This window comes from Mus musculus, chromosome 17, assembly GCF_000001635.26.
Source record: "Mus musculus strain C57BL/6J chromosome 17, GRCm38.p6 C57BL/6J".
NCBI classification, from domain to species: domain Eukaryota; kingdom Metazoa; phylum Chordata; class Mammalia; order Rodentia; family Muridae; genus Mus; species Mus musculus.
The window spans coordinates 84271738-84297894 of record NC_000083.6 but is presented as its reverse complement, the minus strand read 5'-3'; the positions used below and the strand labels follow the sequence as shown (position 1 = coordinate 84297894).

Here is a 26157-nt window from a genome sequence, read left to right as displayed (position 1 = left end):
CTCTCAAGTATCTGCTTTAGTAAAACATCACTTGCCCTTTTTCTAGGTTGCCTCCAGAAAAAAAAGTCTGTCCTCAGCAAAATATCTTCCCACATGTCTTCTTCAGCAAAAGTATCTTCTCATAAGACAGTTTCTAGAAAAATATCACATGACACAACTTCGTCTCCCAAGAAACCAGAAATTTTCACCTCACATCAGGTCTGATTTTCAGAGGTTTAGAGAACAGAGATACATGGTAGTAATTTATATTAAAATTTATGATTGAATATATAAACTCTGCATGGGTATGCACTGGCACATGCACATTTTAGCACCAGTAATTAAGCTTCTAAGGAAATGTGGAGTGAATTAGAGCTATACGGTAACCCACAAAGTGGCAATTTCTGAACAATTCAATAGCAGCCTCTTCCACCTCCCTCTTCTGCCCTGTGCCTCTCTCCCAGGACTTCCATGCCTCCCTCCGCACAGGAACACTGGACTTTTTGCAGAAAGGTCTTCACAATTGTCAAGTTGCCTATTATGAATCAGAGTTTAATACATTTTTGTTACTCTTCCGTGTCCTCCCTTCCTCTGTTTTTTGTTTCCTGGATTTGTACTCCTTTTCCCAAAGGGAATGAACACAAGGTGACTAGACATGCATTCTTCCTCCCAGCTGTTTGTCCACTTCAGAAGTTAAATCTTAGGTGTCAGTTGCTTAGTCACAGTGAGTCTGGTCATTTTTAAAATTCATAAATTCTTAGAGGTACTTGTTTGCTGTGATTTTGCAGTCCACTTGAAACAGTTTACAGAGCCTTACTTCTCAAGGTTTGGTGGGGAACCACAGCCCTGGGCATCACAGGAACTGTTAGAAGTATAGGGCCCCTGGGCTGCTCTTAATTCTTTTAAACCTACATTTCCACAAGATTTCCAGAACACACTTGTTTGCAGTGTCAGATGTACTTGTCCAAAGCTGGGGATGTGACTGACTTTGTAGAGCTTGCCTAGAATGTTCAAGGCCCGAATTTGATCCCTAGTACCATGTAAATCAGAAATGGCAGTACACACGTAGTGCTGATAATCCAGCGTTAGGGAAACGGAGGTATGAAGATCAGAAATTCAAGATTGTTCTCAGCTACATAGTGAGTTCAGGGTCGCCTGGGCAGCAATCTGTCTTTAAAAATAACTAGGTACTAATGCACATAGATCTCTTTCAATATGCTCTGCTGGAGCCAGCCCTGAAGACAACGGGCAGTGTTTGATAATGTGGCTGTTAAATCTTAGGAACACACGTGTGTATATTTGCTGAACTATTGAAATAATTGTGAAATCTTGGTTTTGGGAGAAAAAAAATAATACCCATTGGGTCCATATTGACATAATAGTTGAAATGGTTGAAAATGTCAATTAATGGAGAAGAGACAGATTTTTTCCACTGAGAATTAATTACCCACTAATGAAGACATCTACCTCTAAGAAGTAAAAATCAATTTCTTTCCCTCCACACCTCAGTACAGGCTGCATTTCCTAACCTCCGCCCTAAGAGTGGGAAGAGGGGACAGGTGGGCAAGCCTGGCAAACATCACCTCTAAGCCATGCTGGCAAGCATGTGCCAGCCTACACCCTTGCCATGACACAACACAAATGGCAACCATCTTTGTAGCCTCCTTCTCAAACCTTAAACCCTAGCTTAGCCACAAAACAATGCACCACCAAAATCCAAAAGAGACAAATTCAAATGGAGAGACTTTCTGACCAGCGGTCTATGTGCAGGCCATTAAAAACAAGTCCTTGGGGCTGGAGAGATGGCTGGAGCACATGGTGGCTCACAACCATCTGCAATGAGATCTGATGCCCACTTCTGGTGTGTCTGAAGACAGCTACAGTATATTCACATGTATAAACTAAATAAATAATTCTTTGAAAAAAAAAAAACCCAAGTCCTTAATACCAAAAAACACCACAATAATAGAGGACAGTGACAGTGGGAAAATTGCGTGGCAGATGTACGGAAATCCTTTGTAATGTCTTCACAACTTTTTAGTAAATCTAAAATTACTCTAACCAAAAAGTTTACCATGAGATTAAATATAAAAATAAGATTAGATCTATGCTATTTATAAAGGACAACTAAAACTGTAATTTAATAAGAGAAATGAAATGAATGTTGTATGTGTGCATGTATTTAAGAATCTAAGGCAGAAGAAAGTTGATGAAGCAATCTCAACATTAGACAAAAATAGCATGAGGCAAAAAGGCATAAAAAGGGATTAAGAAGGAATTACTGGTAAAAGAACAATTCTCCAAACCAGCAGAGAAATCATGAAAATTTCCGACACTAAGAGCATTGCTTTAATTTTCTTAAACGTTAAAGTGTTTAGAATTAAAGAAAAACTAGAAAAATGTGTATTGTTTATCATTTTCAACTCACATTGCTACAAGGCAGAAGAAAAGGGATGTGTAATATTGAAGAATAGTCTTCAAAATAGACAATTCACAAATAATCACATTATGATAACTCAAAACTGGCTTCAATGAATTTCAGAAAAGGGAATGTCACCAGAGATGCTCAGCTTCTATGGAAATGCTTAAACTTGTAAAAACTCAAGTAATACATTAACAAAAAAAAAAAAAAGTCATAACAGAAAGTTCCAAATATTTAGATCTGGACAAGAATGGAAGTACCACAAAGTGATAATGTAAGACGGAGTTCAGATGGCTTTAAAGGGACACATATGGCTATAAATGAGCATATCAAAACTAAAGTGTTAATAAAATATTCACCCAGCTTAAAAATTTAGTTGAAGAAACATAGAATGAACTCAGAAAAAGTTTAAGAGAGATAAAAGTTTAATAAAGAAAAAATATATGCTAACAAAAACAAAGTTAAATACCACATAGAGCTTACCAAGTATTAAAACTGCTGTTTTGGGCTATCAAACAAAGTTAGTGCTCAGTGCTGGGTGTGTGGGAGATTAAAATACAAGGAAATTGCAATTTGCATGAGTTCATTATTTTCTGGGTTGTGCTAGAAGATGGATGAAAGTCAGCAGCAGCAACTGACCCTACATTATACTACACATGTAATGTCAAATAGGGTGTTATCTTTTAATTTAGGCTTAATCTAACATTTCATAGTTTATTTTGTTGCCCAGATGTCTCTGGTTTCAGCCACTGTAAACTCAGGTTTGTTCTTGTCTCTTTAACATACTTCCATACTTTTAGTTTGATTTGTTGCTTTTTCTTTTCTGGCATTACAAGATGTTTTCAGCTCACCTAGGTCTAGAATTAGTAATCTCCCAAGAAGCCCTGATTCCTTTTATTGGCAAATGATATTAGACACCAAAATCACAATAGTGTGTACTCATTGCTACTGAGGTACCACTAATTCTAGATGTGCTCTTTAAACAGAGTTAGGAAACCCACATAAATATATTAACCTATTTATATGCACACATAATTTTTCTATATCAGTCTGCATCTGTGTTAAGCTAGCAGGAGACCATACTGATTTGATTCTGGTGCAGTACTGTATAGCCCATTCTATTTTACTTTCTTATCTGTAGCCTCTCACTTAAGGAGCAAGAAATCTAGGGTTTATTAATTTTAGATAACAGTTAGTTTCAGTATGATGCTTTCATATGTATATATGGAATCAATATAGATGTAGACATAGACCATACTCACCTCTATTACAGACCGAGGTCTTTCTGGCCAACCCTGCAATTCCTACAGTCTGGTCCTTGCACTTAGAGAAACAGGCTTTCTTTCTCACAGTAGAAGTACATAGAGGTAGGCATGCTGTGTATATATCTAGGCTGCTAGAGCCTCTGTCCAAACCTTCTGAGCATTCATAATTGTCAGCATCTGACTTTATTTTCATTTAGCACTTGGGCCTCAATCAGAAAACAGCCAGCAGAATGATAGCTCTTGACTTCAAGAAAGGTTAAATTGTATTGCACATACTTAACACATGGCCTTCAGGAATGGAGCTGAACGTTTAGAATATCAGTCTTTATCACGTGTTGTCTGAGGACAGCCAGTAAACCTGGAGTACCAAATTTAATTTGGAAAGAGATATTAGTTCTGTATGTTTTTCACAGTAAATTCAAAGAGTACTTTGAAAATGACTTGAGCAAACCAGGGGCCATTTTTGAAAAGCAACTGATACTAGTTTTTAGAAAATTGTTAGCTAGGTTGTCTCAGCTACTTGGGAAGGATCTGGAATCAAGACCGTGCATCATACAGAGTACATGTACCCTGACAGTTTAAATGTAGCAAGGCACAGCGAGGTGGGGAAATACAGATGTTTTCTCAGTGGTCTCTCCATACACCAAAGATTTTCTGGTTATGAAAAAGACAGACCCAGAGGAGGGCTGTTGTGTTCCCTACAGGCACAACTTTAACCCTGCTGTAGGTGTTGGCTCTCAGCTACACCAGCGCTGAGCAGCTTCACGGCCGTGTGCTCTAGAGTTGAGTTGTGAACACCGACACAGATCTCACAAGATTCTCTTGCAAGATGATTTGCTTGCTTATGCCTTGTTTTCTTCCTCTTCCTGGAGCCTTTGCTGAGACAGACTCTCAGTCTGCTTCCTTCACTATCACCCCTGTCAGCAGTTCTGTAACAGGATTAAAGGGATACCACAGTTTCCAAAAATAGAGGTTCAAGAGGCTTACTGCCCAGCCCAGGGAAATCAAAATATTCAGTTTTATATTACTTGGGATACAGGTTTTCAGTGACCCACTTTGAAACTTTGTGTGTAGAAATTGAAAATGGTTACAAAATCACTTTTGTATAAACTTCAGTTGGAGTTCATTGGAACTTTATCTGAACAGTTTTTTAGAAAGAATTTCACAAAAAGGTAGATTATCTCTTGTCTTCTAATAACTGGAGGGATAAAGAACAAATCAGGCAGGGACTCTAAGTGTTTTTACCATTTTAAAAGAGGAAATGTCATGTTTTATTGTGACTACTTTGTTCCTACTTGGTTGTAGTTTGAGATTTAGCCCTGGGTGTTTTGTTGTTGTGGTTCTGTTTGTAATGCTCCATCGGCATTGTGAACAGAGAACTGTGAGATGCAAAGAGGATTGAGTCTGAGGGTTGGGTCTGCGTAGTCCTGGACTTGGTATTATCTTCCCCTATTTTCTAGATGTTTGACACAGGCAGGCCATGTAAACTTTGCACAATAGCCTATCCTTTGATATATAAAGGTACCATAATTTGCACTGTTGATATGAAAAGAGATGTTATGGTGTGGGAGAGCTGGTTCAGTGGTTAAGAGCACTGGCTGCTCTTGCAGAGGCCCTGAGTCTGGTTCTAGAACCCATGTCATGCAGCTCATAACTGCCTGTAACTCCAGCCCTTTCCTGATCTCTGTGAGCACCCACTTATACATGGCATACACTCAGACAGACGTGTGTACATACAGAATAAATAAATAAACAAATATTCTAGTTAAAAAGTAGAGCTACTATATATGCAAGTTTCAAATGCAGTGGTGGCTGGCAACTGTCTTTCATAATAATGATGAAGATAATGTGAAGTTTAAAATGCCATTATAAAAAATTATTTGTTACAAAATAAAATTTAAAATAAATACATGGATAAATAAAATCACTACTCAGACAAATATAAAATGAATATGTACAAAGTTGTATTTAATTCATTAGTTAATAAAGGAACCAGAAAACTTTTTATGGTCAGTCCAATGAACACTTGAAAACTCGGGCATCTGCAGGCAATGAAACGTAAATGCTAGGATAGGATTTCTGAATTCGATGTAAAACAATTTAATATTCAACAGATTACAACATTTATTTTGTTTCTCTGGGCAGAAATTATGGCCATCTCTATTTCACAGCAGCCTTCAAGTTTGTAAGTAACTTAATAGTCTAGAACTTTTAATCAGTACTGGCAATAAGATGTTGTGAATGCATTTCTCTACTACAACAAGGCTACAGTCTGTAATGGTCAAGTCAAATCAGGTCCTCATTGTGTTTTGAATAAAGTTTTATTGAAGACTGTGCCTCTTTTTTGTTGGTTGGTTTTTTTTTTTTTTTACATGTTTTCTATAGCTGCTTATACTTGTAAGAAAGACCCAAAATTTGTATTGTATTTATTCTCTGGCCCTTCATAGGAAAACTTTGCTGACTACTGCCCTTAAAGAATCCATGATCTTATACATACTTATTTTGATAGAGTTATCCCATAATGGTTAATGGTTTGTGTGTTATTAGAAATAGTACTGGTTTTACACTTAACTCTAAAGTTTCCGTTGCCTTTATGGGGAATAGCCTTAATTTCCATGTGCTGACCTTGTGCTGTACCCTGCCAAGTTTACTAGATCAGTGTCCCTTTAAAACCTACGTGACTCTATCATGTACAAACGAAAGCACTTGTTTTAGTCAGTCACTTTCAGTGTAATATTGAGTAGGAGTTGTCAGAATGAACAAGCTCGCATTTCCTAATCATAGAGGGAGAGCATTCAGTCTTGAGTAGGAGTTGTCAGAATGAACAAGCTCGCATTTCCTAATCATAGAGGGAGAGCATTCAGTCTTTCCCCAGTGTATAGTTACATGGGCTCCACCTCTCCTCCCTCCAGGTTTTCTGAGACAGGGTTTCTCTGTGTAGCCCTGGCTGTCCTGGAACTCACTCTGTAGACCAGGCTGGCCTCGACTCAGAGATCCGCCTGCCTCTGCCTCCCAAGTGCTGGGATTAAAGGTGTGTACTACCACTGCCTGTTGCTACGTGTTTTTCTTAGATACATTTTATCAGGTCTAAATTTTTTCATTGTGCTTCATAGTTTGTTGTGAATTTTTCATTATAAATAGACATTTATCTTAGGTTTCTACTGCTGTGGTAAAATCACCATGACAAAAAACAACATAGGGAAGAGAGAGTTACTTCACATCACAGCCTACAGTCTCTTCTTTCAGTGTAGGAACCTGAGGGCAGAAACTGGATCAGAGACCACTGAGGCCTGCAGCTTGCTGCCTTTCTCCCCGGTTTCTTCAGTTTGCTTTTTCCTATGCCCAGGACCACTCACTAAAGGTAGCTCCATCCACAGTGCACTGTGCGCTTCCTCCTCAGTCATTCCTGAAGAAAGTGCCTTACAGACTTGCGCACCTGCAGTCTGCTGCAGCCATTTTCTCAGCTGAGGTTCCTCTTCCCACAGAACTGTAGCTAATGCCAAATTGACAAAACCAAAACAGAAAAGAGAGTGATGGTGAGCTTTGTCAGATGCCTTCCCACAGCCACTGAGTTCATTCTCTTCCTTCCTCTGCCTAGGTCTGGGGACCAAACCTGGGGGTCCTTATTTGTGGTGGGCAAGTACTACACCCACACTACCTTCCCAGCCTCCCGGTTTTGATGTCTTTAGCTCTAGTGACAGTAGTGAATTACAGTCTTTTCCGGTGTTGGATCAACCTTGCATTGCCTCTTGCTCTTCCCTCTATTAATTAGCGAATTCAAGAAGACATTTTTGTGCTCTTCATTTTATATTCATCTGCAAAGAATAAGAGTTTTACCTTATTAAAACTTAGGCTTTAAAAAGATTAGTTACTCCTTCCCCCAATTAAGCTACATATTTAGGCCAATCAGAAATGTATTATACCAAACCCTTTAATGTATTATTTTCTCTAAGTAATTACTGAATTAGATTTACTAGTATTTTCTTTAGGTGATTTATATCTAGAAAAAAATAGGTTTTGAAAAGGAAAAATATTGCAATCCTAGAGTACAAACCTAGGACCCTTAGGATTTTTAGGCCACCACACCGCTCTACCACTGACGTAGTTTCCCAAAACCAGAGTCTTTATTCATTGAAAATTTTCATAGGAATTCTGGACCTGCTGGACTTTTGTTCTTTTTCTTTTTAATACCATTTTAAAACTTTTTAAAGGTTTATTTATTTATTGTGTATAAATGTTTTGTTAGTATGTACATGCCAGGTATCCATGAAGTTTAGAAGACATATTAGACAGATGTGCCACCATGTGGGTGCTGGGAATCAAATGCAGGTCCTCTATAGGAGCAAGAAGTGCTCCAAAGCACCAAGCCATCTCTCCAGCCCCTTGTTCTTATTCTTGAGTTACTGTCTTAGTTAGGGTTTCTATTGCTGCAGTGAAACACCGTGACCAAAAGCAACTGAGAGTGAAGTGGTTTATGTGGCTCACACTTCCACATCACTGTCCATCACTGAAGGAAGTCAGGACAGGAACACACACAGGGCAGGAACCTGGAGGCAGGAGAGAATTCAGAGGCCTCTTACTAGAGTGGAGGGCTGCTGCTTACTGGCTTCCTCACGTGACCTGCTCTGCTTGCTTTCTGAGAACCCAGGACCACCAACCTGGGGATGGCACTACCCACTGTAGACTGGGCTGTCTCCCATCAATCACTAATTAAGAAAATGCACTAAGAGCAGACTCTTATGAAGATATTGTCTTAATTAAGCTTCTCTCCTTTCATATAACTGTAGTTTGTTAGTCAAGTTGATATAAGACTAGCCAGCAGGGTCAACATTTATTATTTAAGCTGTCTGTTGTCCACTACATTTAAAATAATGTAAACTCATAATTCGTTAGCATACGCTGATAGCCTTAACCTTAAGTACTCAACTCTGTCAGGATGAATGAATGAATGAATGAATGAACGGACTAATGCTGTTTTAGAGTAATCAAAAGTCATGAAAGTTCTTCTCTTTTTCAGTTGGAAAGTTTGGATGTTGGTATTTCCTGGCCAAAGCATTGGAGACTGTCAGTGCTGTTTAGACAGCTGCTCTTCCTGTGTCACTTCAAGATGCAGTGTGCAGGACCTCTTTCCTTTCTGGTAACATAAGAAGGAGCCCTGGAGAACAGAGCAGAGCAGAAGCTCCAGCAGGGACAAGCCACTTACCCACTCAGTATAAGTCTTAACTTTGGGTGGATGGAGGGTCGGACCTTTGGCTCTCACATCCTTCATTAGAAAGGGTAAGGTTGTCTAGCTTGGAAATCTTGTTGCTGCTTTAGGAGTTTGGTTTTGATGTTTTGTGTGTGTCACGTGTATGTTTAATTCTGATCCTTGAACTCCATAAAAAGCTGCCTTCCTCAATAGTTTCCAATCATCTTCAGGTTAAAGACAGAAATACTGGCTATTAGTCATGGATGTTTGCTTGCTGTTTGGTGCCGGGGACTGAGCCTCACACACGGAAGCCTGTGCTTGAACACTGAGCTGTCTTGAGCCCCTGCTTTTGTTGTGTTTGGTTCTGTTTTCATTACTGACTGTATGAAGTAGTAAGTTAGCGCCTTTGAATAGATTCGTATTTGAAGAGAGTTCTAATGCATTGGGAACTTTCTCGTTATTTTGTCATATCTACGACTCTGGTTTTAGACACTTGTATTGATGGGCACACGCTTCTTTAGCTGAGCACTTTGAAGGGATTTTATGTTGTAAGAAGATAACCAACAAACAGCCAGAAGATGGGAGATATGCTTGGATGAGTGGTAACAAAACCAACACTTGGGGTTCAGTTATCTCAACCATCAGAAAAACATGAGTTGTACATTCCAGGTCTGGCTCTTCTAGTCGACCCGGCCTTGGAAAGAAGAGTAGGTATTTGGGACAACTGGGAAAATTCACAGAGCCTGGAAATGGCAAGTGACTTCCTAGCACAGCAGAAAGTGAGAGCAAACACCCTTGCAATTAAGTGGCCAATTGTGTGTGAACAAACAATTAATTCAGTCCACAGTCAGTAAAAGTTTGACAGAGAAACTTCAAAGGTCTAATTTACTTTGTCAAACAGCTGATATATTAAAGAGTGAATTCGGAAAAGAATCAAAGTTTGAAGGCACACTCAGTGGCCTCAGAAGACTCACAATTTGGATTTTTCTTCTGTATTCATATTTCATAACACTTTCTTCCTGGACCCTTTTTAATGCAGAGGAGACTCCTCCCCTTAACAGACAAGTGAGCACCACTGCCTCCTGTGTTCTGAGCATCCAGGACCAACTGTTAGAGACTGATGGTGTTGGGAAGTTTCTGCCCCTTGGCCAGGGCTTAGAAAGCATGTTATCTACCTTACTTTCAACTGCAGTGTTTACACAAGCCTTATGCTATGGAGTTGATTAGGTGTGTCAAGACTCAGAGGCCTGTCTGTACACTTCATTTCACATTTACATTTTTAAAAACTTTACCGTGCTCGCTTCGGCAGCACATATACTAAAATTGAAACGATACAGAGAAGATTAGCATGGCCCCTGCGCAAGGATGACACACAAATTCGTGAAGCATTTAAAAAAAAAAAAAAAAAAAAGCTTTACCTAGGAGTAGTGGTCAGGGTTTAGTTTAGAAAGTGTGTTCTCTGATTCGGTGGTGACCTACTTTGTACTAGAGAGGATATCCTTTATCTAAAGATTTCCTCAAGTAATGAGCCATGTGCTGAGTTGAAAACAAAGGGAATATTTTTAAAATCTACCTTCAAATCACTGTATAGAATAGAATGTTTGGCACAATTGAAATTACAGTGGCCCTAAAGGAATATGGTATGGGTGTGATTATCAGCACTGACTTCAAAGCAGAAATGTAGTGTCCATTAATTGTGTTCTTTAATAGTGATGATCATTCTTTGGTTGCTGTCTTGTTTACCTTGTCCTGAGTGCTGGTATTAAATAGCACAGTGAAACATTATCTTGTTCTTGTTAGTTGGCATTGTGCTAAAGTTGATGGGAAGTAGAGTTTTATAAATAACTTTGTCTATGCATTGATTTTGCAATCTACTGAGTTTCAGAGGTGAATCTTATCATGGGAACTAGTCAGTATTTACATTCAAAGCTTTTTGTTTTATGGAGAATTCTTTCATCCTTTTGGAAAACCTGTAACATTGAACATAACTGTGATACACCTTTTGAAATTTTGTATTCCATAGTCTACAGTAAATTTGCTTCCTTTTGTTTTTGGGCATTATATAAACATGATATTTCATGTCTTTTGGGCTTCTAATTTCTTCTATTGCATTTCGTTCATTTACGGCTTAATCTAGAATGGACATTATATTTTTAATAACTATATTTTCAAATGAGCATCGTTGAACGTTTGCAGTGCTCAGTGTAAAACTTGCATTCCTTTCTGAGAAGGGCATTTTGTGTATCCTTCCCTATGAGTACCTGCTGCTTAGGTTTTGTAATGAATTGTCCGATGCCAATCATTAACTCTGAACTCCTCCCAGAATGGTAGTGGAGAGAGAACTTAGTCAAACAGCAGTGTATGAAGAACAAAAGGAGGTTGATTCTGGGAAATTTGGACAGTTGAACCAAGTAGAAGTTTCTAGAAATTTAATCAGATCCCTAAGCCTTCTTTCAGGCCAACATACAAGCCCCAGGTTTTTATTTTCATTTTCATTAACTGATTGTGAGGTTCTTTAAGATACTGAGCCAGCAGATAATAATAATCGAGCACTTACTGCATTCTAGCGACAACAGCTGAGAGCTTCAACACACACACACAATGCTGAATTTTTGGAGTATTTTATTCTCTTAATTGGATGGTGCTTTATTTAGTCAACTATTAATGGGTCTTTTAAAGATCTGTTTTTTTACTTATGTATATGTGTCTGTATAAGTGTATGCGCATGTCCATGAGGACCAGAAACTCTTCACCCCTTAAACAGCTCCCTGTTCTCCAACCCCTTAGCCCCTGGCATGTACCATTCTACCTCACGTGGCTGTGAGGTGCCTGCTTTTGAAAGCAGACAGTGTTTGAGAGGGTGTGTGTGTGTGTGTGTGTGTAGGGGTGTGTGTGTGTGTGTGTGTGTGTGTAGGGGTGTGTGTGTGTGTGTGTGTGTAAGGGTGTGTGTGTAGGGGTGTGTGTGTGTGTGTGTAGGGGTGTGTGTGTGTAGGGGTGTGTGTGTGTGTAGGGGTGTGTGTGTAGGGGTGTGTGTGTGTAGGGGTGTGTGTGTGTAGGGGTGTGTGTGTCTGTGTGTGTGTGTGTGTGTGTGTGTGTGTAGGGTTGTGTGTGTGTAGGGGTGTGTGTGTAGGGGTGTGTGTGTGTGTGTAGGGGTGTGTGTGTAGGGGTGTGTGTGTGTGTAGGGGTGTGTGTGTGTGTAGGGGTGTGTGTGTAGGGGTGTGTATGTGTAGGGGTGTGTGTGTAGGGGTGTGTGTGTCTGTGTGTGTGTGTGTAGGGGTGTGTGTGTAGGGGTGTGTGTGTAGGGGGGTGTGTGTAGGGGGGTGTGTGTGTGACTGACTGACTGACTTCACCTTTCATGATGCTATAAAATTCATATGTACTGTAAATCAGAAATGACAAGAAAATGGACTCTGGAAGCAGTGCAGATCCTTTGGAGGGTCATAAGAACCATCTCTGTAGTGCCACATACTTTAGGGAGATGAGAATTTCTGTAAGCAGAGACTTTAAAGAGTGTACTAGGGGGGAAAATGGTTAGAAGTGTTCACACAGTTCCATGCTGTATTTTCTCTTCACATCTTAAAAGAAAGAGCCTGATTGCTTCCACCCAGCCTAAGAATAGGAACTTAGCTATTACAAAAAAAAAAAAAAGGACAAACTTCTAACAACCATACTTTGTAAGCACCAAAGGGATATTCATTATTTTGTGCCTCTGCCATACATTTGGCAGGAACTCTGGTTTGATGGCTGACTGAAAGCACAGTATCTTGGGAACTTACCAGTGTGCACTAGGGGAACGCTGCTGAAGGGCAGTCCTGGGAGGGCAACACGTCCCCTGACCAGTCCCCGCTGAGGAAAACAGACAAGCATAAACAAGCAGCAACAGTCAGTGGCCGGGGGTGGGGCCAGTTTCCTCTTCAGACCTATTTCAAGAGGAGTCATATATTGCCCAGAAAAATTAAGCCTATGTGGCATTTGTTGGTTGGAAAGACTTGTTAAAGCTCGATCACCACGCTCTTCTGACAGCAGCTACTTTTTAGACCTCATGTTACCCCACGACATGAGTTGTCTTCTGAGCTCCATTTTATATGTGAAGAAAATAAAACTCAAAGATGAGACATTTTCCTTCGGTCACCAGCCTGTCCTTTCCTGGAGCCTCTGGCTTGGCAATTCTCCAAAGCTGTTTGTCTCAGTGCTCCTCCATTTTAGCCTCGATGCTTCTTTGTTCTGAAAGGTTGTGCTATGCCTTGCCACGATCCCTTGCCTAGACCACTAGGTACTGGTAGTTTTCAAGGGTGTGACAAGCAGAAATGCCTAGACAATGCCAGATGTTCCAGGAGTAACAAGGTAGATTTAGGGCTTCTGATTCCAAGCCACAGATTTCTCAGTAGGAAATCTGTTGCGAACCAAGAAGGATGTCTTCTTGTCTCATTGCAGTTTGTTCCCAAAACTGGCTGAGATGGCTTGTCTATGTAAAAATCCGCACTAACTTTAAACCTTGCCCAAGTTGCTCCTCATAGCCTCCCAGCAATACAGTAACAGAGAGCAGGCCAGGAGGCCCGGTGCTCGGGGCTGGGAGGCAGGTGATACCTTCTTGTAGGCTGTGCTCCCCCAGCCCTGCATCCAGCAAGTACTGCCAGGATAACAGCTCCAGATGTTACAGTGGATTCAGAGAGGAGATTTGGAATTTCCTCAGTGGATCTAAGGTAAATAATGTGACTTGTCAGCAAGTCAGGAGGATAGGCCGGTTGCCCATCACACAGAACTTTGCGTACTGAAGACTTCCCTACTCGCCTATTTGGAGAGTCTTTGTTCTTTGTTTTCAGTGGCAGGACCTTGCCATGTAGCACAGGTTGGCATTGAACTCACGGGCGTCCTTCCTTTCCTGCAATTACACAGGTGTGCCACCATGTTGCAAGTCTTGCCATTTACACAGTTACGTTAACCTGTGAGCACTGCTTACCTCAGCCCACATGGAAATGCCCTTAGCCTTAAAATCAAACCTTTTTCACTCCTGGAAGACTGCGCTGGAGATGTTTACATAATAGGATAAATAGTAATCCAGGTGACACGGGTGAGGTGGCACAGGGGAGGTGCAGATAACACATTATACGGGGCACGAGGATGAGGGGGTGCTTGTGACCTGGCATGGTTAGGGGACTTCCCAGAGGAAGCTAGCGAACTGAGCCTCTGTGAACAAGTAGGAAAGACAGCACGTCTTTACACCAAACCCAGACTTGCCCCCTTGATTTACTCGTTCAGCAGTGCCACTTAGGTGGTCATTGCAATGCATCCAGGTCTCATTATCACAGAAAACACCTAATCACAGGTTGAAATCCATGTACAAGCTCGTGCATGCTGACCATCCAGAGTTCATTGTCAGCGCAGCCAACTGATTATTTGAGATGAAAGAAGGCACACAGGGAGTCACTGCAATGACCTTTTCCCTCAGGAAGATCGCACAGAATCCCTCGGAATGGAAGTGTCCTCCAGTGACGCTGGGCTCAGGTTAGAGAGAGACCATACTGTGCCTGCCCCATTGATTTGAGCTAGTGCATGGTGGGATTGTGGAGACACAGCTGTCAATGAAAGAAAGACTCAGAGGCCCTGAGACAGTACCTGCTTAATGCAGACTCCTGCCAAAGTGCTGCAGATGCTGGAGGTGCTGAGTGGCAAAGAAGCAAACAGCCTGGGGGTGGGGAGGGGACGCTGCCCGCATCTCCATTCCTGGGGGCTTGGAGCAATCATACTTTTCCTTCCTCCATGTGAAATATAAACAGTCACTTTATAAACAGTTGTCACTTTTTGACTTTTAAAGATTTAGCCTCTCCGTTTTGTTTACTTTGATGACCTTTGAAATAAACTGCAACTGACAGCATGTAAAAAAAGAAATTTCATTTTCAGTTTTCAAAAAGAGGAGTCTCTGTTACCCCAGGACAAGGGATTCTAGCAGCCTCCATACGTTGACTCTGGCCCACATGCATGCTTGAAGGGCCTTATGGGAGTTCCTACGGCAGTTTGTCCAAGTCCCTAACTGGGTGGCTTGGATAGTATTCACTAATCAGCCTAAAGACGAGATGCTAAATGTAAAAACTGTTTTCTGAGGCACAAATTCTTTTTAGAAGGGAAATGTTACAGCTGCTTTAAAATCCAGAGAGTGTATGTTAACATAGGAGCTTTTCATTTCTGTTAGCCTTGCTTCCTAAAGACACAATGTTGGATATGCCAGTGTAGCTCTCAAGAATGCTGCTGCCCACATCTCGCCTTGGTGCCTTTTCCTGACCTGTTTTCAAGTACCACTGGGCATAGGACTCAAAGGATAAGTCCAGGAGCCAGGTGGTGACATTTCCCACCCCAGTACTCAGGGCCCTGAGGCAGGAGGGCAGGAGGAACTCAAGTTCAAGGTCAGCCTAGCTACATAGTGAGTTTGAGCCACGTGGACGAAGACAGAAGGTAAAGAGTGGGAGCAGGATCTGACTGCTGCACTCTGTAGGATGTCTGCAGAGCCTCCTGTTCTGAGCAGTTGAGATATGTTCGTTTTCTTTGATTTTTTTTTTAATCTCTTGGTAAAAAAAAAATACCACATGGCTATCTGTCTTAGTAATTAGCATTCTGGGGTCTCTCTCTCTCTCTCTCTCTCTCTCTCTCTCTCTCTCTCTCTCTCCCTCTCCCTCCCTCCCTCCTTCCCTTCCCCTCTCCCCCCCCGGTATATCTTGAAGTCATTGGTTTGATAGGCCAACAGTACTGTCTCTTGATTCTGCAGATCTAACCCTGGGATCAGGTGACCTCCATACACTCTGCACATATAAAATGCTAACCTCTTGGTTAAGGTGACGAGCACTGTTGCTGTGTGAATTTTCTGGGGGTTGTTTTCTTTGGCTGATTTTTTTGAGGCCCAGGCTGGCCTCATACTTGTAGCTGAAGATACCCTTAAGATCCTAATCTCCTGCCTCTACCTCCAAAAGGATTACAAACATGAGCTTGTACACTCAGATAAAGTTTCCACGTTTGATTATGTAAATTGTTAGTATTGGAGGAAACTTGGCAGAAGGCATGCAGGCCACATTTAACAAACTAAATGGGTTTATAATTATTTTAAAAGAAAAAACAGTGGTGGCATGTTCTTTTAATACCAGTACTCAGGAAGCAGAGACAGGGCTAGCCTGGTCTACAGATTAAGTTCCTATACAGCCAAGGCTACATAGAGAAACCCTGTCCCAAAAAAATAAAATAAATACATAGATTAGATTAGATAGCAGAAATCTACCATATTAAATGTAAAATCCCAGGCTCCACTACTGATAATTTGACAGGAATAAAAATATGATCATAGCATTTATAGCTTCTTTTTTAATTTAGCAGTATGACTTAGAGCTGTTTCAATTAAGTACGTGTAAACCCACAGTTCTTCTTAACAGCTGTATAGTTTGGCTATGACTACTCACAGAAATATCCACAGCTTCTCCAGCTGGTTCTGTGTCAGTAATTTCAAATTGTTCACTTTACAATCAATATCATTCTTGAACATGGATATCTGGAAGTGTGGCTGCAAAATAAACACCTAGAAACACCTAGGACATTGTGAGAATGGAGAAAGTGCATGTTTTCCATTTTGAAAGCTTTTGGAGTTGTTTTGCCTAGCTCCTGTTGTGAGGTATAATAAGTTTGTTTGTTTGTTTGGTTGGTTGGTTGGTTTTGGTTTTTTCGAGACAGGGTTTCTCTGTAGACCAGGCTGGCCTCGAACTCAGAAATCCGCCTGCCTCTGCCTCACAAGCGCTGGGATTAAAGGCGTGAGCCACCACCGCCCGGCAAGGTATAATAGGTTATATGTGCAAAAACGTGGCTCTGCCAGTAAGTTTCTAACTCACTGATGAATTCATGTTTATTTTCTTAGTTATCAATTGGGTTTTACCCTTTCAAAAAATTTCTTTGTCAAATTACTTTGGCTTAAAAATAGATTGTTTAAGGTCCAAGAGGTAGACAATGGTAAGAGGGGACGTGATGAGTGAGAGCAGGGTGGAAAGACATGGCATAGCCCTTGAGCCTCCTGTTTCCATTAAACATTGTGTCTGTGTGTCCTTTAACGTAATGGCATTAACATTTTCTCATATGTATTGGCTATTTCTATTTCATCTGTACATTATTTATATTCTTTGCTAAATATTTGCAGCTCCCAAAGTGGTGGGCCAAGGCGTAGGATGTTTTAAAACTGAGGGAGAAAGTACTGTGATGCTGGACCTCTGTCAGGCGTGTGAACTACCAGCTCAAAGTAGAATTTGAGATATTAGCTCTCGCCATGTCTTTGTAAGATTGACATGGGTAGCTGCTGTGATAGAAAGTATGTGTCATAAGAACTAAGGTGGAACAGCAAGGAGAGGAGCGCAGGGCGTGGGACATGGTAGACACATACATCCCATTAGTGGCCCTGTGAGAAGGCAGTCAGATGCAGAAGCCCTGAAAGACTTTGTGTTCCTTGGGTCGTTTGAACCTACCCACCTAATGAATTCAAAGCATTAGATATGTCCATTGGTCTAGAGGCCACCATAAAAAAATTATGGCAGTTCTAATGATGCATAAATTAGGGAGGTTTAGAAATCTAACCTCCACTCCCTCTCTTTGAGACAGTCTCATTGTGAAGTTCTGGCTAACCTCTAACTCAGACACCTGCCTGCCTCTGCTTCCTAAGTGCATATTTAATTTAATTATTTTCATTTTTGTTAATGAGAGATGAATTAACAAATACTTTATCCTATTTTTCTTTTATAGTTTTGCATTTTTGGTTTTGGGGGGTTTGTATTGTCCTCCATACAATAGGTAGGGATCCAACTAATGTATATCACAAAGACCTGGTTGGTTGTTTTCTATTATTTTATTGAATAAGTCATTCTTATTGTAGAGATCTGCCTGCCCTGCCTGCTAAGTGCTTTCTCCTTTCCCCTCGCTTTCAGGTATAAACAGGTAATATAAGACTCTTTAGTGGTGTCGCTTGACTTTAGCAGTGACTCATTCTTGATTAATTTTATTTCATTTATGCTACCACCAACATACCTCTCCCTGTGTCTCAACTGAACAAATTATCTGTTATTTTTATGGGTTAGTTCTGTTTGGTTGGTTGCTATTTGTTTTGTTAGTTTTCATGGGTATGAGTGTTTTGCCTGCATGTATGTATATGCACCACAGGCATAACTGGTACCAAGAAGACCAGAAAAGAGCACAAGATCTTCTTGAGGATGACCCAGCTAAGGAACTCAAGTGTCATTAAGATATTGCCTAGAGCCCACACTCCTCTAAGGTCTGTGACAGGTGTTACTGGCAATAAGAGCCCCTTCATTGGACTCTACAAATGGCATAGGCAAATACATGTGCCCACCAAGCCCAAACAATAAGAAGGGTTCTCCTGAGAAACTGGTCTACCTGAGGCTTCAGTCAGTATGCCTGAAGCAGAAAACCAATCCTGCAACCTGGCCAACCTTAAAGTGACTGGAAATGACAGATGTTACTGGGCTTTCTCCCTGGCTTTCCCAAGACACAGGCACATGCACGCACACAAATGCATGCATGCACACGTATGCGGTCTGCCTTTGAAGTGTTTGCTATCTCCACTTCCAGCAATTATGTGAAGAGGAGTGTTTCTGTGAATTCAAAAGTTTAGATTCTTTTCTCAACCATTCCCCTACTACCCCCTTTTTCAGTCTGACTTCAAGCCATAAAGTACTTCAGCTTGCCGGCCTGTCTTTAGTTCTGTTTGTATGAATTAAGTTGACAGAATAAATACTCACATTCCCACTACAGGCTGAACAGTGTTTGCCTGTGTGACCAGTGAGTTGAGAAAAGGGGGAGGAGCCGACGTCACTCGATAGATGCTATACATTCCCGGCATAGATCATTTATTAAGTCCGTAAAAATAATGCAGGTGTTTTAACAGCCGAAATAAAATCCTGTGTAAACATAAAGTTTGGAAAAATGTGGCAGTGACTTAGCTGGGGTTAGAGTAATGCAGGAAGGCAGATGCAGGTGGCATACTGGCCTGAGTGGAGTGGGCGCAAAGTGCTCGCCAAGTCTGTATGCTGCAGGGGAAAGGCTGGACTTACTTTGTTTTGTTTTGTTTTACTCTTTAGCAGAATCCAGTTGTAAAAGTGAATGGACTGGCATTGATCATTAGAGTTTAGGATCACTGATGGGTTTGTCCACTCACCCCTTTAGGTCTGACCTTTGAGATGACTATCCTTTGTCCTACTGGAGTTGGCCTTTTCCATGGCCTGCCTAACCCTGCCTATGACTGCTCAAGCCTGCTGGCTTCTGAGCTCAGCTGCTGTTGATTTTAAAGGGAGGAAACTGGTCTGAAAGCCACACTCTGTGAAGGAGAAGCCCGTCTCAGCATTGCTTTCCCAAACAGCCGTATATCATCTTGATCTTGTCTCACACAAGTCACTATTTTAGTAAAGCCGCATAAGCCAGACATACTTTACTGAGGCAGTAAGAGTTTTTCAGGGCAGTGCCTCATGACTCTTCTTAGCCGCATGACATTTATTCCGCATGCATTACATTCATACTGTAGAGCTGCTTTTATTAAGATCCTGGGCTGCCCAAATGGACCACATGCTTCCCACAGATGCCTGCTCACCTCCATCCCCCAGGGTCTCTCTGGGTTTAGAGTCTGGGTAGAGGGTGACCCTGTGTCCAGGTTCTCAATGTGGTGCCTCATTACAACTTACTTTTTCATTGTAAGAAATACAGGATCCCCTGACCTTCATTCAGTACAGCCCCTTCATGGACTCCTCTTTAGGGCAGGGCTGACCAGCCATGCTTGGGACAGTCAGGGCATGCTGCTGCCAACTGTGATCCATTCTGCCTCTTTCTGATGGAAGCAGAGTCTTTGTAACTGTTCTTTCTCTCTGCCTGCCTGCCTGCCTGCCTGCCTGCCTTCCTTCCGTTGTTGTTGTTGTTGTTGTTGTTGTTGTTGTTGTTGTTGTTGCAGTTGCATGTATATGTGATGTTAGGGGGCTGGGGTACCATGGTATTCATGTGAAGGTCAGAGAATAACTTCACGGAGTCACTTCTGTCCTTCCACTGTGGCCTGGGGTCTGAACTTACCTTCCCTGGTTGGTGTAATAAGGGTCTCTGCCAGCTGAGCCGTGAGGCAGTGGAGCCATCAAGTAGCTGAACTGTCAGGCATGGCTCTCATGCAGCAGCAACGCTTTCGTCCTCTCTTTTCTTTCCTTGCTGAGTCCACTTTAGGGATCTGCTGTGCCTAGAGGCAAACTATCCTCTGCTCTAAGGTTAATAGATACACAGAGCGCTGTCTCGGTCTCAAAAGATTTGCTGTTTTGTGCAGTAAATGACTGACTAAAGAAACCATCACATAGATGCTCCCTACCCCACATCTCAGTAAATGAGATGAGAATCCAGACTGATGCAGTCCCCGCCCACCACTCTCAGACGGCTGGGGCTGCCCTTCTGATCATGATCCTAAGGTAGCCCAGCTTCCCAAGTTAACAATATCTTTTTGATGTCCAACTTCTTTTTTCCAGCTGTCACCCTACTTGGCAGCCCAAGAAGGGCTTTCCCACGTAAGTGTTCCTCTCTACTCACCACACTAGAGTTCAGCTGTGGTTCTTAGAGGGTACCACAAGATCAGAGTGTGTCCTGGTCAGAAACCTAGAGGAGTCACTCACACTCATGCCCTCTCTGCCTACCCTTTGATGTCACACCTTTCATACATTCTTGTACTTTGTAAATATTTCATTTTGGTTTTGATGTCCCAAAGTTGAGAAAAATGAGCAGTGACAAATGGCATTAATATGCCCTTAGCAGTAGTGAGCAGTAAGTAGCTCCTCCCATTCAGCTATGAATGGGTCACTTGTGACTTGTTAGGTCCACTACAAGTGGACCTTCTGAGTTTCAAAAGAAGTTGAAAATAGGGATGATGCTGATATGATGCCCCCCAGCTTCTAAATGTTTTTACAGAAGCACTCATAGCCCACGTGCTAATAGTCTTTAGCCCCTGGTTCAACACATCACCTCTTAACTGGACTTCTGGCATGATCCTGGACCCCCTGTCTTATCTGAAGCAGCCCTTGATATCTCCCTGCAAGTTACAGCTCCCATCCCCGCAGTCTTTCCTTTGAAGAGGGCTCTGCTGGCCACATGACAGGATCAATTCCATCACATTGCCAGTGAGGTCTTCCTCATCCTGACCCACACACCATGCTGATCTCTGACCAGTCCCAGTACATTTTTTAAATTAGGATCTACTTTAAGACAATGGTAGATTTATGAAAATATTGTGTTGGTAGTACAAAGATTCCCATGTATATTCCTTTCCTCTCCCCTAACTTTCTCCTACTATTAGTGTTTTTATTAGTGTGGTTCATTGTTAAAATTAGCCAACCACCATTGAATAGTAAACACCTTTTAAAGATTTTTTTTTAATTGTATGTAGATATGTGAGTGCACATGTGTCCATATGTGTGTGTGTGTGTGTGTGTGTGTATGTAATAAACATTATATATCTCTCTAGTCACAGATTGCAGAGATCTCTCTGTTCCCATTAGCTCCTCCTGAAGGCTCAATCACTGTCAGTTGCAGTCTAAAGATATTAAAGTTCAAACTGGTTGTGCTGGCACTTGCCTTTAAATTCAGCCCTGTGGAGGCAGAGGCAGGGACATCTCTGAGTTTGAGGCCAGCCTGGCCTATAGAGTAAGTCCCAGAGAAACCCTGTCTCAAAAATCCAAAAAAAAGGGGGGGGGGAGTTCCAAAATTGAAGTAAATAAATTTAAGTAATTTTTATTATAGTATATTGTTGTTTTCTGTTTTATTTCGCTTTTGTTGTGATTAGTTTGAAAGTTAAACTTTTTATAGATGTGTATATGTATAGAGGAAAAATACACTTACGTAAGGTTTATATTAACCAAGGTTTCAGGTACCCACCAGTGCCTTGGAATGTGTCCTACAGAGAGGGCCACTGAGCTGACAATATGATTCAGCCAAGCCAGGAAAAAGTACTTGTCATGCGAGTTTAACAATTTAAGTTCCATCACTAGAACTGATCCCCAAAATATGTTCCTTGACCTCTACACATGTGCCATCACACACACACTAGAATAATAATTGAAAAGACGGAGGAGACTACTGTCTTACTCTATTTAACATGAGGAAACAGAGGTTAACTTGGTTGATCTAAAGATATACATAGGTAGTCCCTTGGTTTACAACCATGTTTGCCCTCAGAGTGTGTACCATGTGATTGGAGTCTTACTATTTGTCTAACCTTGCAGTCTCCATCACATCAGGAGTCAAGGGAATAGAGGAGAAAGGTATCTTCCAGCCACGTGTCAGCCCTGAACACAAAGGTGGTACCTACCTAAGTGTACAGGCTCCAGGCGGGACTGTATCCTGAGACAGCTCCTGTCAGTAGAGACACTAAACCCCAGCATATGGTCGGTCCACTCAGTGCTGCTGAGCTCCTACCATGTACTGGACTCACAAACAGCAGATCATGGGAAGCCAGGCAGGTGATGTCAGTGGCATGCAGCATCAGGGAGGCTGCTGGGTTCTCACATCTCTAATCCTCATGACTAGAACCCAAACTGGGGGAGCAGGAGAAAGAGGCAGGAGGGAGGGAGCAGCCCTGCTGCTTGGTCTCTGCTGCAGTTACCAGGGCACTATCTGGTAATAACACTTGCTTAATAAGTATTTGTGGACTGGATATTTGAATGCTGTTGTACACTTGGGCCCCTAAACTGGCAGTATGCTTGTCAGCACTTTGGTGTGTCTGATGAGTCCTGCTCCTTCACTGGCCTGGCAGCTCAAACTTCTCTATGATTACTGTTTGCAAGTCATCCCAGGCCTGGGTTTAACCACACTCAGTACCAGCACTGTAGGCAAATGCGGAAGGAGAGAAAAGTGGCCTTGTGTCTGCCAACCCAAGAACCGAGAGACAAGTGGCTCTTTCCATCCAGACCTCCCTGAGCGTCACACTCAATGATTATCTCATTTGTCTTGAGTCCTTCAAATGTCATGTGAGGATGGTTGTGCATTCAAATCTTTTCATTAATATTTCTCAGAAATACTAATCTATTTCATGTTTGTTTGCAAGCCTCTCCATCTGCTTTGTCTCCTTTCCTTCCCTGCTCTGTTCTCCTCTGCTTCTCTAACAAGTGCTCGGCTCGGTTTGTACTGCACTGCCTCTTATACTTGCTTATGTCTACCAGGTTTGCCTACATGCCCCTCTGTGTACATTGGTCAGGTACAGACATATCACTCTCTGTCCTTGGTGAGTTACTGGGATTGCAGTTGTTGTCTGGTGTGTGCCCAGGGTGACAGAATTGATGGGCCTGTAGGCTGACATTCATAAGCCAGAACTACCAAGCATTTCAAAAACAGTCTTGTTTTTGCCAAGCAAGGTGAGCAAATCCAGGCCAGGGCTTAAACATCCACAGGGGGTTATTTCTAAAGTGATTGCTTCTAAATGAGAAGCATTTGAAACCTCACAGCTCTCTTGACAAGTAAATTCCACAGCCGTGTGTTTTGCTGGTGTCTGCTGATTAATTACAGCGCTGTGACACATGAAAGCCCTGGTGGTTGGTTTAGTGCAGCTGTGGAGAAAAGAAAGCAAGGCCTAGTGACTTTGCCAGCTCTTTTGGGACAGTGGGGATTGAGACCAAGGGAGGTATTTTTCCCTCTGGCAGTCACCGCATAGGAACAGAAGCCCCGGCCAGCCCAGTTCTCCAGGCTCTATGCCGGGTGGTTTGGTCCCTGCAGGCTGTGGTGAGGCAGCAGCATCTGATCTGTGCTCCTGAAAGAGCAGGTCCTTTGTTAGAGAAAGCGCTTCAGTGTGCATACAGGGGCTGGGCCCACACTCCCATAGACTCACCCTTCCAAGAAACAGTAGACTAGGCATGGTGACATACACCTGTAATTCCAGTATTCAGGAGGCAGGAGGATCAACTGGTTCAAGGCCATCCTTAGCTACATTGGGAGTTTGAGACCACCCTGGGCTACTTGAGTTCTTATCTAAAAAAGGGCAGAGCAGGGAGAGAATCTTGACCTGTGACTCCAGCTGTAGTCCCAAGGCACATGTGTAAATGCCCAAGAATATAAAGGGGCCTCTTCAGCAGTTGACTCTGGAATACTCCCACAGTAACATCTTCATGGCAAAGCAGGGAAGAAGGTCTGAAAGAATTTGCTCTGACAGGTGACTACCATGACCCTAAATGGGTTCATCTGAGCATTCAGTTGACCTGTGTAGACAAACAGCAAGAGGCCCTTATAGCTTGCTTTTTTCACTTGGCAATGTAAAAATATTTGCTATTATTATCACTTAAGACTGAGGCACAGCCTGGGAGGTGGTACCATAAGTAAAGTACTTGCACTTATCCCAAGAGCCCACATAAAGCCACATGTGGCAGCTTGTGTGCCAGCCCTGCTGGCAGAGGATACAACAGAAAAGAAAAGGGAAAACATTTTAAATTTCTTATGTGTTTATTGGCACTTTGTTTCCTTCATCCTTATATGCTTATGTAGGTGACCAACCAAACAAAGGAATTGTGTGCCATTGAGGCTTTCAGGCCAGAGAACCCTCTGTCTCATTCATTGTTCCCCAAAGATCTGTGCTCCTCACAGGGGCACAGTGGTCTAGATTGTGTGGCCAAACAGTGCCACCATCATACATATAAACACTTGAGAGACATCAGGCTCTGATCTTTCTGCTTTTAATTCCTGGTATATAACTGTCATGTAAGTGTCAAGTGTATGCCACATCTGACTGCTGTCCCTTCTGACTGCTAAGGAAAAGTTTCAGAGATTTGTTTACAGACAGTACTGCCTGCTTCTACACAGGTGTGTTGTGCTGTTCCTATCTCATTGGCCCACACTGCCTTATGAACCCAAGTATATGTCTAAGCCACACAGACTCATAGTTCCTTCCTGTGCAGACTTGGAGTGTAGTTTCTTGTAAGATTGCTGACATAAAGGTAATTCCACTTCTTGTTTCTACCTAAGAAGCTCTCGAGGCTGATGATTATGTGGTCACGGTGATCCTTGGTCTAGGGAATTGTGGGAGTGACCCAGAGCATGGGTTTGTGTGGCCCAACCCTGGGCTGCCCCCAGCCCCCCAGCCTGTTTTCTTGTGGAGACAGAGTTCGTTTCCTTTGAGGAACCATTTTGAAGAAATCTCATTTTCACAGCCAAGTATTGTTTTTCCTCTTTTCTGGTTCAGGTTTTTCATCTGTTACAAGCCTACATTACAGACTGCAGACACAGAACAAATGCAGATTTCCTGCAAGAGCTGAGTGATGTCACTGCTTGTACCAAAGCCAAACTCTGGCTGGCCATGAGGTATGTAAAAGCCCACGTGAATGAGGAGACAGCACTGGGTGAGTGGTGTTAGAGGGTTGCTCTTTCAAGTTGTGAGGAGGTTTCAGTCGTTTCCAGACTTTTTGGAGTATTTTAGACCTTTGCATTGTGGTGAAAAAGTATTTCTTGACAATTTTTCTAAAATTGCTAAGCGTTGGTGCTAGGAGTTTAATATATTTCAATAGTCAGATGTTGCTTACCCTCGCCAAGACCCCAACACTGTTAGCTGGTCTGCATTGTACAAACCCTTGGGTGCTTGAAGGCACTGAAGAGAAGGTAGAACATGCATGGAAGAGGGAACTGAAGTTTGCCAGGATTCGATGGGTAGTCGGCTTATGTCAGCAAAAGTGGAGGGGACCTTTTTTATTTTTTTTTCATTTTTTTCTTTTCTTTATTTCTTTCTTTCTTTTTCTTTTTTTTCTTTCTTTCTTTTTTTTTTCTTTCTGTTTTGCCAGTCTTACATGTGCTTGTTCTGGAACTTAGAATATAAAGTGATGTGAAGAGTAAAAACAACCTTCCATTTTATCATGTGTAGAGAAAACTCTTAACACTGTGTGCAAAATCTTTGGATCCCCAGATATTGGTAGAACAGTGTCTCTTCAAGGCTCCTGTAGGAGTTAACTTTAGCAAAGGTAGTTAAGAAGAGGCCAGTTGTGGGCAGTGGTGCGTGCCTTTAATCACAACACTCAAGAGACAGGCAGGCGGATCTCTATAAATTTGAAGCTAGCCTAGCCTGCAAAGTGATTCCAGGACAGCCAGGGCTTTCTTATACAGAGAAACCTGTCTGGGGGGTTGGGGGGGAGAGAAAGAAGAGGCCAGTAGTACTTAAGACAGCCCTGTGAAATGATGCCATAACCCTCCATGAGGTAGAGGAAACTGGGCAGGTCACACTGAAAGTGTGGCGAGCCACTGGTGGCTGTCCACCACGGCGGGTGTGGTGATAGGGTGTG

The 26157-nt window shown here is 42.2% G+C and overlaps 1 protein-coding gene and 1 non-coding gene across 9 annotated transcripts in view; both read left to right on the top strand.

Moving 5' to 3' along the window:
• Positions 1-26157, top strand: part of Thada (thyroid adenoma associated) — a 276191-nt gene that overhangs the window by 168352 nt on the left and 81682 nt on the right. For all 8 annotated transcript variants that reach the window (XR_003952120.1, XR_003952121.1, NM_183021.3 and 5 more), the window contains exon 30: positions 25071-25189. Coding sequence is in view for 6 of the 8 variants with exons in the window: in NM_183021.3 (NP_898842.2) it covers positions 25071-25189 (119 nt within the window). In the remaining 2 variants the exon portion in view is untranslated. The remainder of the gene's footprint in view (positions 1-25070; positions 25190-26157) is intronic.
• On the top strand, positions 10148-10254 carry Gm24492. Its single transcript, XR_003952469.1, has one exon. It is a non-coding gene; the product is annotated as a U6 spliceosomal RNA (small nuclear RNA).